Source organism: Saccostrea echinata, unplaced genomic scaffold, assembly GCF_033153115.1.
Source record: "Saccostrea echinata isolate AGI-Se365-2 ecotype Australia unplaced genomic scaffold, CSIRO_AGI_Sech_v1 ptg000038l, whole genome shotgun sequence".
Taxonomy (NCBI): Eukaryota; Metazoa; Mollusca; class Bivalvia; order Ostreida; family Ostreidae; genus Saccostrea; species Saccostrea echinata.
Window position 1 is genome coordinate 2,279,185 of NW_026889787.1, and position 12,534 is coordinate 2,291,718.

At 35.1% G+C, this 12,534-nt stretch overlaps 1 protein-coding gene and 1 long non-coding RNA gene across 4 annotated transcripts in view; one reads left to right on the plus strand and one right to left on the minus strand.

Moving 5' to 3' along the window:
- Positions 1-12,534, plus strand: part of LOC133200359 (uncharacterized) — a 40,465-nt gene that overhangs the window by 27,186 nt on the left and 745 nt on the right. The window contains exon 2 of the long non-coding RNA XR_009722916.1: positions 12,286-12,407. This is a non-coding gene — a long non-coding RNA (uncharacterized LOC133200359). The remainder of the gene's footprint in view (positions 1-12,285; positions 12,408-12,534) is intronic.
- LOC133200357 (uncharacterized) lies at positions 5,535-11,298 on the minus strand. Of its 3 annotated transcripts, XM_061336172.1 has the most exons (7): positions 11,204-11,298; positions 10,674-10,837; positions 9,099-9,264; positions 7,365-7,438; positions 6,751-6,860; positions 6,640-6,660; positions 5,535-6,373 (listed from the first exon to the last, which is right to left on the minus strand). In XM_061336172.1, the coding sequence occupies exons 1-7, from the start codon at positions 11,295-11,297 to the stop codon at positions 6,130-6,132; spliced, it is 873 nt and encodes a 290-aa protein (XP_061192156.1). In that variant the 5' UTR covers position 11,298; the 3' UTR covers positions 5,535-6,129. The 3 variants fall into 3 exon arrangements, with proteins under 3 accessions (XP_061192156.1, XP_061192157.1, XP_061192155.1); XM_061336173.1 differs by lacking the exon at positions 6,640-6,660 and having other exon boundaries at positions 6,730-6,860; positions 10,674-10,834; XM_061336171.1 differs by lacking the exon at positions 6,640-6,660 and having other exon boundaries at positions 6,730-6,860.

Consider the following 12,534-nt stretch of genomic DNA (forward strand, 5'->3'; position numbering starts at 1 on the left):
TTCCCACACAGCATGCATACAGGATCTTCTTTGAGTCCCACTGTTTTGCAGGTGAAGGTAGTATATCGTAAACCGATCGCAGTAAAAACATAATTCTTAATTGATTCATCCTCCATAAGCCTGATAATGTGATGTGCGTTTTGGCAGATCCTATCTCATCCATTAATCCCCTGCTTAATTACTGAGTTCTTCTGATCTTGAGCTTCATCCATCTTTGCCCTCTCTTCTCACCTCTCCACGGACCATGCTTATCCTCTTGGTCTTGTCAGCCTTGGCCCATTGTTGAAAATGTGACACACCAAATCCTTCTCTGCCTTAATTCGCATGTGTTGCCGGTTATCTCTCGTAGTTCCAGTATGCTATTTACTGGTCTACTGCTGTATTTGCCGACCAAGTGCGTCTTGACCTTGTCTGAACAACAGCATCACGGAGCTTTTGACCTAATGAGATTCGTAAAGCCATCACAGTAGTGCATTTGGCCACCTTGAACTCTTCAATCAATGATCCGACATCACGGACCTTTTGATCTATTGAGTCTCGTAAAGTCATCACTATTATGCATTTGGCAAACTTGAACTCTTCATGATCAGTTACCAATGAAGGGGTAACTGGAGCGGAGATGTCTTGCTATAGAGTCCCATCGAGGCAAAGGTTGGTGGAACTCCTAACCATTTTCGTACGTAGCCATTAACTGAATTATACAAGCCCTTTACCACTGTCGTTGACACCTCATCAATCAGCACCATCTACATTAGTCTCGGAAAGATTCCAGCCATGATGTTGCAAAATGCTTTAGTTCCCTTGACTGGTTACTGTCTGTCAGTGATGAATCGATCCACTTACCAAGGCATTTTATGGGATTGTCATCTATTGTTGGAATTTATTCGCCCTGGACCTTCATTTGGAATATTGACTGATTCGTTCCTTCTTCAGAACCAAACACCAAGATTTTATTTTTGGTTTAAACTTCATGCTTTCCCAAGTTATAGTATCCTTCAGTGAAGCTAGAACCTAGCTGGCTTATATTGTGTGGATATAGTCACTGTTATTTTGTCCCTGAAGCCTCGTTTAAATGGTGGTATGTTCCTGAATTCATCTTTGGTCTTTTTGTTTCTCTTTCTGCAGCAGTCCTCATCAAGCTCATCCCCATAACAAACAGTATTGGTGAGATCGTTCAATTCCCTTTCCAAATTGTTGCTTCTCTATTGTAAACCCTTTAGTAATTGTTGACAATGTTCTTCACATGCTGTGATAGATGAAAAGTGTATCGCTACCTCTTTAAACTTATGCAGCATAAAAGAAAACGCATTAGCAAGACAAGCCAAACCACTGTTAAATCCTTCTTACCTATTTTTGCCTCTTTGATAAGTTGGAACTTAATGGTGATGTGCTTCACATATCCAGAGAAACCTTGGGCTCCCTTCTAGATAGAAGTGCTGATGTATTTGCTTCTCAACATGCAATCTGACAGCCTCTTTGCTAAAACTGATAGGAAGATTTTTCCCTCAGTGTTGAGAAGAAATTTTTGTCCTGAGTTGACCATCTTAGAGTTCTCCTTTGGAACGAAGGATCTCTCGACCTGTTTCAATATCTCCGACACTGTCCCTTTTTTCAGATGACTTTGTACAATCCCAATAGTTTCTGTAGTATGTTGGAAGCCTTGTAAAAATTGTGTTTTACCCTGATGGTTCCTGGGCTGGTCCAGATAGAACCTTCTTTATAATGGATGTTATCCTAATCCATTTTGTTTCCTTGCTATCTATAGTTAGTTCTCTTATCGGTGGTACTACTTCCACATTGCTTGATACAGTTCAGATCGACGCCTCATTTGTGGTCTGAGTGGCTTTCCCTCAGATGCTGCTTTTTTCCCCTCCTCTGAGCATTGCAATGTGCTAAATCATTCTATGCAAAGCAACTCTTTTGTGAACCTGAACAGAACTTTCAGAAACCATGCCTTGTCTCATGTTCTTCGCTTCGACATCCTTTTTGTTCTTTCTACTCGTCTCAGTCTGGCAAGATTCAAATCTGATTTATTAGCATCTGTCAGTACAGTTATTCCAACTGTGTCTACTTCTGGAGCCCTTTTAAATTGCTTGTTGAGTTGTCTCATGATCAGTTCTCCAGCACACTTTCTGATTCTCAACACTCCCCTATTGTTGTTTTTTAAGTGCCCCTTGATGTTATTGCTTCCTCAATGCAAAATCTTTCTTTCCCGATGTTGTAAATTAGGTTGGGAAGTGTGTCAAGTTTCCCCTCTGCATTAATTGTCTTGCAATTTTGTTTCCAAAATTGCAATGACGTATCTGTCAAAGCTATTTCATAATGTGGCATTCTCTATCTTAGGCCACACACCCTCTTTCTTGCGGCATGTGACCTGCCTGCGGTTAATTGACCTCCACTAGATCTGCGGCTCTGTTGAGTGCTGACTCAGAATCTCAGAGATTCCAAACACTGTGGTGTGTCCTGGTGCTTGGATTTCCTGCAACTCATAGGCGGTAAAATCATGCGCTGCGTTTGTACCACCACTGCATCCACCACAACACTGCATCCAAATCTAGATTTGTGTATCCTTAGATCTCCCGCCTTCTTTCAGAGTTTGCCACGCTTAACATTTTGCTTCTGCAACTCCTCCATCCATGGTTTCTGTACTGTGATTCTCATAATTGATTCGGCCGATTTGTTTCCATCTGATCATCCGTTTTGAGTGTTGAACCTCTCATTCCCCCTCTCGGAGACTCTGGAGGTGTTGTTCTAATAGGCGTTCCTCGTTGTCCCCTCACAATATGTTACAAAGGAGGCTTTCCCCTTTTCACTCGTCAACAGTTTATTTCTGGCAGCCAGCTGTCTCTCTAGTGTCACCAGTTTTCCCCGTTTGCCATCTAGTCTGTTTCTGGCCGTCAATGGTTGCCTATGCGTGTAAATACAAAACGGGTTCCGTTTTTACATATGCTTGATAAAACGGATGGAATGGAACACAATTTAACTGCATCTCAACAAGGAAACCTCAAAACCCCCATTAAAAAATTAATACGCTCAATATCTATAAGCATGTAGGAAAGGAGGTCAGAAAACTAAATGGGAAAAACTGACAGAAAGATTCACATACGAAGAGAAAACCTGTAAGTGCCCTCTGTTTTAATGGCAGGGGCCTAATAAGCATAAGGGTATTTAAAATGAAACATGAAAATAACGAAAAAAGTCCATTGGAAGAAAACAAATTGGGAGCAGAGCAAACACAGACCCCTCCCTAAAAACATCATTATTGGAATGAGGTGCTATGGAGGAATAAGCATCCCTGTTGACTGGTCACCCGCCTGTGTGATCCCTGTCATGATCGGGAAAACGGAAAAATCTCTAGACCATTCAGTGCGTAAATTACTACGTAACCATTTCTATGAAAAACGCCAGTCAACATTCGACTCAACGATAGATTTATTTGCTAACAAGGCCATTATATCGACCATAGAATTTGCGAAATGTTAACTTACACGAGATTCTTCATAGTCTTGTTATCGTCAACTGATTTGTCAATAGCTTGCCTTGTTTTAGAAATTCTTCGTACGTAGAACATGCTTTTCGTATCCAATCAACTAGAAGACATAAACTCTATATGCAGGTGAAAATGGTATGTGGCGACATAAAATAATAAGGGAAGTTGACAACAGAAATGCTGAAGTCATCAACTTTTTTTGTTAACTTTTCTTATTAGTTTGCTGTTATGTCTTTTTCTGGTAAAATATCCAATTATGAAAACAGATATGCTAGACTCTATTGGGTCTTGTATTTCGAGATATGTCCAAAAAAGAAGGAATGAAAACTAGAAATCTGACCAGTCAGCAAGGGCCCCGCCGAGAGGTAGAAATATAAGGGTACAGATTAGGGGATGAGAATTTTACTTAATTACAAAATATTAAAAATAAAGAAGAATGAGCAACAGCAACTGCTAAATATCCAACAACCTTTAAATAGTGTCCTTGTATTTACATAAGGCAGTAAAAAAACATCATATTTATAATAACTCAAATCAAATGTATATCCAAAGAAGAATGAAGCAAGTGTTTTCTAAAATACCAGCCTTCAGTGAATGTAAATACCTTAACTTCAAAACAAACATCAGTTGCAGACAAAGGTGTTAATTAATCATAAAAGGACAGAAAGATAACCCTATACAATTTTCTGCAACCAGCAAGATAATCAATTCCAGGGGATTAATTATACTGCTCCCTCAACCTGTTCTTCTTAAGTTTACAATAAGAACTTTTTCAGCAATGATAGAATGAGGTTATAATCTGAATACCTGTTAAAATAAATAGTATTCTTGAATTTACATAAGGAAAAAAAAAGGAAAAGAAAAAAAATTATAAAAAAAGATATTTTTATCTATATCTTGTCTTTAGAATTCAATAAAATCATAATTCATTGTGCATTTTACCAAAATAAAGTATGAACATTATTTAAATCAACATTTCAGAAATTCATTCAGAATTGACCTTAACTTCAAAATAAACTTTATTTGCAGACAGAGGTGTTAATTAATCTCAATGTGACAGATAAAGATAAATGCTTTGGATTTTCTTCAAGAGGAAAGTAAATTAATCCCAAGAGACTCACTGCAGCCTTTCATAGTTTACAATACATGTAGGTACATCCTCAGCAGTTATCTCTCTTTGCCCATTCACTCTTATATAAAGTTAAGGAATCTACCCCACCACCCCAGCTCCAAACCGGATGACACAGAGAACCAAACTTAGCATCAAAATATGTCTTACTGCCTTTTCAACCAACATACCAAATTTGAACTTAATTGGTCAACCCTAAAAAAAAGTTACTAGCAAAAAACAGAAAATTTGTGGATGGAAGAATGACAGACAGACAGACAGAGTGATTACCCTTGGGGGTATGAATACACCGTCTCATAAGGTCAAATCCTGCCTCACTGATCAATGTTTACGTATATTGAAAAGGGAAATAACTCAGTTCTCCATTTTTATGTACTGAAAGAAAATTTAACTATTCTCCTTTTCATACATGCTAATAGATGTTTTTTATTCTATGCTAAATATATTTCTTGAAAATATGGTACTTTATGAATTAAATTTTATACATATGGTTGGAATAACATTATTTAAAGTTGGAACATGTTGTAATGAATGCAAGGGGAAAAAATAAGAACCATTTGATAGCAATAATTTGATAATTGACAGACATAAGAGATAACTGCTAAAAAAGAAAAAAAAACTATCTCCCTCATTGAATTTTGAAATTTTTACGCCTGAGAAACTGAAGATTTTTTTGGCTTCATTTTGAGGGTCACAGCAAGAGACTTCTTCTTTTCATATAGAAGTTTTTGAATTAATTCTGCTTTACATGAATACATAGAATAAAGCAAATATTCAATAAAAATAATATATAGTGGCTGCATATATTTATTTGACATATGAATGCTTTAAAAAAATGACAATTTTGAGGTAATATTGTTTTAAAAACATATAACAATTATGCTTTTAAAAATACTAATCTAAGTAAACATGGGTATGACACTTTACAATCACTCATCTAGTAAAATGTAAAATACATTGAATGTTTAAAAACAAAATTGAATTCTAATACTAATGTGGGATTTTATAGCTTTTCAAGCCAACAATTCTCACTGATTATGTAGTTACATAAAAATATCAAACTACAGACTAAAATGAATGGCAATAACATAGCTATACTTATTTGTACATTCATTTTCTGATGCGGAAACACATTATATGCAAAGTAATGATAATAGTTAAAAGCAATGTTTTAAGTGGAATTATGTCTGTTACTTATCCACATCCTTCAATGATTCCAAAACATACTTTTTTTTACGACAGAATACTTCACAGAAAAAAATACTTTAAGGAATTCAGTACTGTTTAAAAATGACAGAATTGTTTGTAAGTTCTCTAGATAATCTCATCTCAACCTGTGTCCATCTCTGTCCTAGTTTCATATTCATTATGCATTTGTTGTACTGGACAAATCTTTCTGGCTTATGATTTTTTCTGTACCACACCATTTATCTTCTTCTTACAGACCTTTTCATACTTTTACCATACCAAAATAACTGCTTTGAATGACCAGAAATCTTTCAAAGGCTATCTAAACCACTTTCTTTCTCTTAAGCTGTTTCTCCTTGGCCAGGTAGTCCTCCTCCGTTAGCCTGTACCCCCAGTGTTGTAGGGTCTGTCTGACCACGGGGGAGATGTTGGGGTCATTATATCGTGCTCCACTGCGGTAACACTTGGAGATGAGGTTGTTTTTCCATCTTCCTGTGGGTCCTGCACACCTCAACCATCTCCCCACCTGTCGCTCATCATCAAGGGTCCTCCTTCCTTGATAGAATCTACAGCGGAAATTGTTTTCTTTAATAATACTGGTTTAAAACTTGTTTTATTTATTGATTTATTTTTAAGTTTCAAGCTTTAAATATTGAAAAAGACTTTGCAATATTTGCCACAACCAGTTCAAATGTAATAATTGTTGGTCTATTAAAAATTCAATATATTTTATACCTCATAAAGGTAAAAATCTTCATTTCATGCATTGTTCATATCTGGTCAAAAACCTTAAGAAGTTTTTTTTAATTGTGGCACATCACTGTATACTTACCTGCAGTACCACTGGAACCATCTGTACAAGTCACTGTATACTTACCTGCAGTACCACTAGAACCACTTGTACAAGTCAGTGTATATTTACCTGCAGTACCACTGGAACCACCCATATGGGTCTTGTTTGTGGATCCACCCACTCTCCTCCCACATCTCCAGACTTCCCCCACACTTCACCTTGTATGTATTCACTGACTCATTGTAAGATGAAGAGGTTACCTGTCATAAAGGATACCAAGTATTTACTGACTCATTGTAAGATGAAGAGGTTACCTGTCATCAACGATACCAAGTATTTACTGACTCGTTGTAAGATGAAGAGGTCGCCTGTGATGTGATACACTTAAGTAATAGTTCTCAGTCCAGATATGCACTACAGTCAAACCTCGTTATCTCAAACTCAGTGGGACTGAGAAAACACTTTGAGATATCAGTGGATTTGACATATTCTGGGTACAATACTTAAAGAATAAGTGTTTGGGACCTCTAAATCACTTCAAAATATCCATGGTATTCGAGATAACAGTGTTCGAGATACTGTATTTCAAAACTGTATCTATATTAGAAAGATATTAAAAACAAAATCATTGATTTTCCTTTAACCTGTCTAAGCTTTTATTCTAAATTTCTGGCATCCACTTTTGAACTTATTAAATTCATAAAAATAATTTCCTATGGTCATGTATTTTAATTAAAAATATATTGCTGTTTGTATTCATTAACCTGTTTTTTAATGTTAAGACCCTCTGTCCAGTCTTTGGGGAGTTCTTTGAAAGCCTCATCTTTATACTGTTTACCTGCAGAAAAAGAAATCAGTCATGAGTTTGCATGTTTCAAGTCGACTATTGGCTCTTTTTTGTTGTTGTCATTTCTTGTTGTATACAATGTTCTCAAAGGCCTCAATATGACAACTATCACAGTTCATCTCATCACTAGCCACAAGTGCATTATGGCACCAAATGACAAAGTCTAACTTGTTAAGGTTTTAGCGTTTGAGTACATTTTAAGCACCTTGAATTAAAGAATCCAAAAGACTGTCTGACAGTGTCTTTTCAATCATCTTTTGATGACCTATCAATTCTTGGAAAGAGAAAAAAGTATGTTTATAAGGAATCTACATCAACAAGAGATGTTTGTAAAACACTTATGCTCCCCCCATAATTGGAATTTTCCAAGTCCAAGGGACATAACTTTGTCAAAAATGGATCAATTGTACCCAACACAGAACTTGGCCTAGATATTCTTATGATTAAACTGTATACCAAATTTCATTTCAGTATGTGCAACCTCTGCAAAGAAAATGTCGAACAGAAACTGTTGGTGGACCGACAGACAGCAGTAAAGCAATATGCCCTCCCTTCTTCGAAGGAGAGCATAAATGTCAATATTTACATTTGCTGTGTTTTTTCTACTAAGCCAACTGTGAAATTGATTTGAAAACCATTTTTGTGTATACTCACGTGTAGAAATATACATGGAGGAACTCGCGCTAAAGTGACATCACAATGAGGCTACAGAGACGTTAATAAAAATATGACAATATAGGGCAGCGAGAATTTCAAACATTGAGTATATTTTTGGTGCATTTAAACAGGCAAAATGTAAATATAAGGAATGTTTTTAAGTTTAGTGTGAATTATTGGTGTGTAAATCACACAGACTTGCATGTAGACATATAATTCATGAAGCCAGGCCCGTAGGAAGCAATTTCACTTTGAGGGGGCACAACCATACATTTTCAGTTGAGGGGGCACTATCAACTACCAAAATTCCCTGACAAGCAAAAAAAAAAAAAAAAGAAAAAAAAAGCTCATCAAACGTTATTAATGAGGGGGCACAAGCATATAGCAGCTATGTTTTCTATAGTATTCTATATATCGGCAAAAGTATTGGGGGGGCACGGACCCCCGTGCCCCCCCCGGTTCCTACGGCCATGGAAGCGCTAGCGCGCTTCATGAAATATGCCTACATGACAAGTCTGTGTGATTTACACACCAATAACTCACACAAAACTTAAAAACATTCCTCAAATATCACATGCTAAATGCTCTAGATGCAATTTATTTTTTCCACATAATTTTTCACTAACAAAGCCAAACTTATAATTATAGACTGGAGCTACTGTTGATTCCATATTTTTGGCGAGTACTTATTTTCACGAAATGGCTCTTTGACATCAAATCGCAAGAGATTTTACATTGATTTCAGCAAAATAAATATAAAAGTGAGTAATTCTATTTCTTGAGTTTTGCTTCTCGCATAATTACATGATAATTGATTCCTTACTTATAATTAGGAATTACAGTATTTTTCATCTTTAAGACTTGTAAATTTTAATACTGGTGTTCAGTTTTAACAACATTAATCAGTTCATTGTGAATTTATTTTTTATGAACTCACATGCCTGTTGTGCATGGTATAAACTTTTTCAATACTTAAAATACTTTAGCTTCTCACCTGTAACAGATGATTTGATTGGACGGAAGTAAGTTCCGCCAAAACTGCCAGCCTGCAGAACTTCTTTGGGTGACATATTTGGACGGAATTCTGGAAAATCTGGAAAAACTAATTCTCCTTTCTTGTTTCTTGTTGGCTCCTTTGCTGTGTATTTAATTTCCCCTATCTGATGATAAAAAAAGGTCATTTAATATCAAGTTTTATAGGAAAATGCCTTTATTCAACATTTCTTTATCATAAAAAACATAAAAATTCAACTCAGAAAACATATCATGTAACTGTATATTTCCATTATGTCCAGGCTGAATGTTGTATTGGCCCATACAATAGTAGAACAATGTAACATGGTGCATAGGAGAAATATGGAACTGCATTTATCTAATGGATTTAATGCAATCATTGACCAGACAAAATCCATAATATGTAATAAGGGTGCAACGATAAACCGTTTGACGGTATATCGCAGTATATTTTTCCACGGTTCAATTCACGATACGCTAAAATGATATCGCGGTTCAGTTCAATCGGTCCAGAATTATCCGAATCGTCTGTTTTGTTTCCTTTTTTTACAATTTCAAAATGGCTTCCGCGCAAAATGTGAGATCGCCGGATACCGCATTAATTCATCTCCAGCATCTTACAGACCTCAGATTTAACATGGAGAAGGACTTCATATGATTATAAGTTATAGATTTTTAGACAAATTATAAACCCTTTAGATCTAAACGTATTCTTTGGTAATACACGATACGTGACTCATCTCCAGCATCTTACAGACCTCAAATTTAACACGGAGAAGGACTTAATGTAATTATAAGTTATAGATGTTAAGACAAATGATAAACCCTTTAGATCTAAACGTATTCTTTGGTAATGCATGATATTTCATCACGTGTGTATTTCGATGAAAATTCACTGTCTTGTTGACTAAAACGTGTTAACACGAGAAATATGACAACTGGTTTTCTACGTAAATAAAAGGAATAAAAGAATGAATGTCTTCCTTTTTCATTCCACTTTAAAAGGAAGATTATTAGGAAAGGTTCCCATAGTTCCCTGTAAATGTTCATCATTGGTTTAGAATATTGTCAAAACTCCAAGATCTTCCTAACAATCCAATTCAAGTTAACAAAATTTTATTTTAATTATTATTAAAAAAATATGAACATTTTATATAAACCTGTCAAGTTAAAAAAAATATGATGACAAACTTGAAAGACTTTTTAACCTTGTCATGTATCCTGATACGTATCGTATCGTGAACTGAATACCGTGATACATATTGTATCGTGAGGTTAGTGTATCATTGCACCCCTAATATGTAATGGGAAAAACACAAACAATATAGTAGTATACTGTATAGCAGTACCTACTTGTCTCAATGACCAATATTTGCCCAACAAAGGCATTTTCTGTTCAAAGAATGTGTATAGAAACTTTTAAATTTCTTGAACAGTTATTAAATACAGTACAATTAATTCATTAAATACTAATAAAGATTTTATTAAAATATCATACATGTCAGTTGTACATTAGGGAAAAATATTCTACTTTAAGTAGCTATAGACTACTTACAGTTTCTGTGTTTGTTGCTGGGTCTATCAGTTTGGGGTGAGATTTTTTCTGCTTGCTGCCTTTAGATTCTTCTTCATCAGATTCTGTAGATTTCCTTTTCTTGGATACTTTACTCTGTAATTTTCCATCATCTGAAGATGCCTTTCTTTTGGGCATGTTTACTGTTCATGTTTAAAAAAAGGATTATTTATTTATAAGAAATATATTAATTTATACATGTTCATCATCATAAGGATGCGTAGGCATAACTAAAATAATTGAAAGGGATAAAAAGGATTTCCATTTTGTAAAACTCGTCGACATAAAGATCACGGGGTATCAACTAATTTTCAAGACCTAGGAGATAATAACTTTGTGCAAAAAAAAAAAAAAAAAAAAAAAAAAAAAAAAAAAAAAAAAGCTGTGCAAGATGACACACAAAATGCTGTGGTTAAAAATAAGAATTGCTTCGTTATTCAAGTCTGTATGACGGAATAGTGTCACCAGAATATATAAGACTCATTTGCGTAATGTTTTTACAGTATAATTACCTGTAAAACTTTGAACTGGGCCTTGAATGCTAGGAAACACGTTCCGAAGAGTCAAAAATCGCGGTTGCATAAGCACAAGAAGTGACAAATGCATAAGAATTAAAGGACCGATCTCGAGAGAATTATCGATTCCGGAATGTATTTGTGATTTTCTATGGTATTCATTCAATATGAGTACCAAATAAACAAAATATAAGAAATTTATAAGAACTTAGTTGAGTTGTGTAAGAAGTATACAACACTTCATTATTTTCTTATAATCTTGAAAACAAAGAGAAGGGAAAAAAATAAATATTATGATTAATTAGTTCCTAAATAAACAAGACGTTGGGGTGGATGAATAGAGTGAATAATTATTTGGGGCATTTTTTTTTCCTTTTGAGTCCTAAATATCTTCACGAGCGCGTCCAGGAAATTTTTTGGACGGGGGGAGGGGGGGGGATATGTCGCCTTTCCTTTAATATACATGTATATGTGTATTTATGTGAATTTATGTATATGTATAAAAACGATCTGGTTTATTCCTTTTTTTATGTCCTTCTCCTATCAACCATGCAACTCTTTCTCTCTTGCGTGTATGTATATTGTATTATACATGTATATGATTATATATAAATGTTAATTTACGATGTACTTTCTTTTGTTCCAAGAGGGCCCTTAACTGGTAAATAAACTAATTGAATTGAATTGAATTGAATATATACTGTATATATACATACAATCATATAAATATCTCTACTTAAAAGAGGTTTGTTTGTTTAAGGGGTTTTCAAGGTTAAATTTTATTACAATATTTCTCTTCTTAAATTCTAAAACTTAAAAAATCCGAGGAAGAGTGGGGTTCCAATTAAAGTCACCTGACCCCCCCCCCCCCCGCCCCATTCACCCGGCTAGATACACGAATGTATCTTAGAACCCCACGAATGTATCTTAGAACCACCACCAATCTGACTGAAAATTGCATTGTTCCATTTGTAAAAGGGGATGTTAATATCAATCTCGTTTTCATTATCATTGTGACGTCATAATGATTTACACGTCACACTCTACTGGCAGTAGTTTGTGGTTACTTCTAAACAAAGAAAAGTATTTCTCTGAGAATATCGGCGATTTTCCTGCCAAAAGTTTCTCATAGATTTTATCTGTGAAATACTAGCATCGACTGGAATATAATATTTCAAGACAGACAGCATATCCATATAAAGTAAGTAGCAATACCAACTTTTGTTAAGCTAGAATGATTGTAATATAAATTTTGATTTTAGTAAAAGACAAAGCAATTTACGTTAACAGTTTAGAAAGAGTATCCAACGAGTTTTAGATGCCTCTGT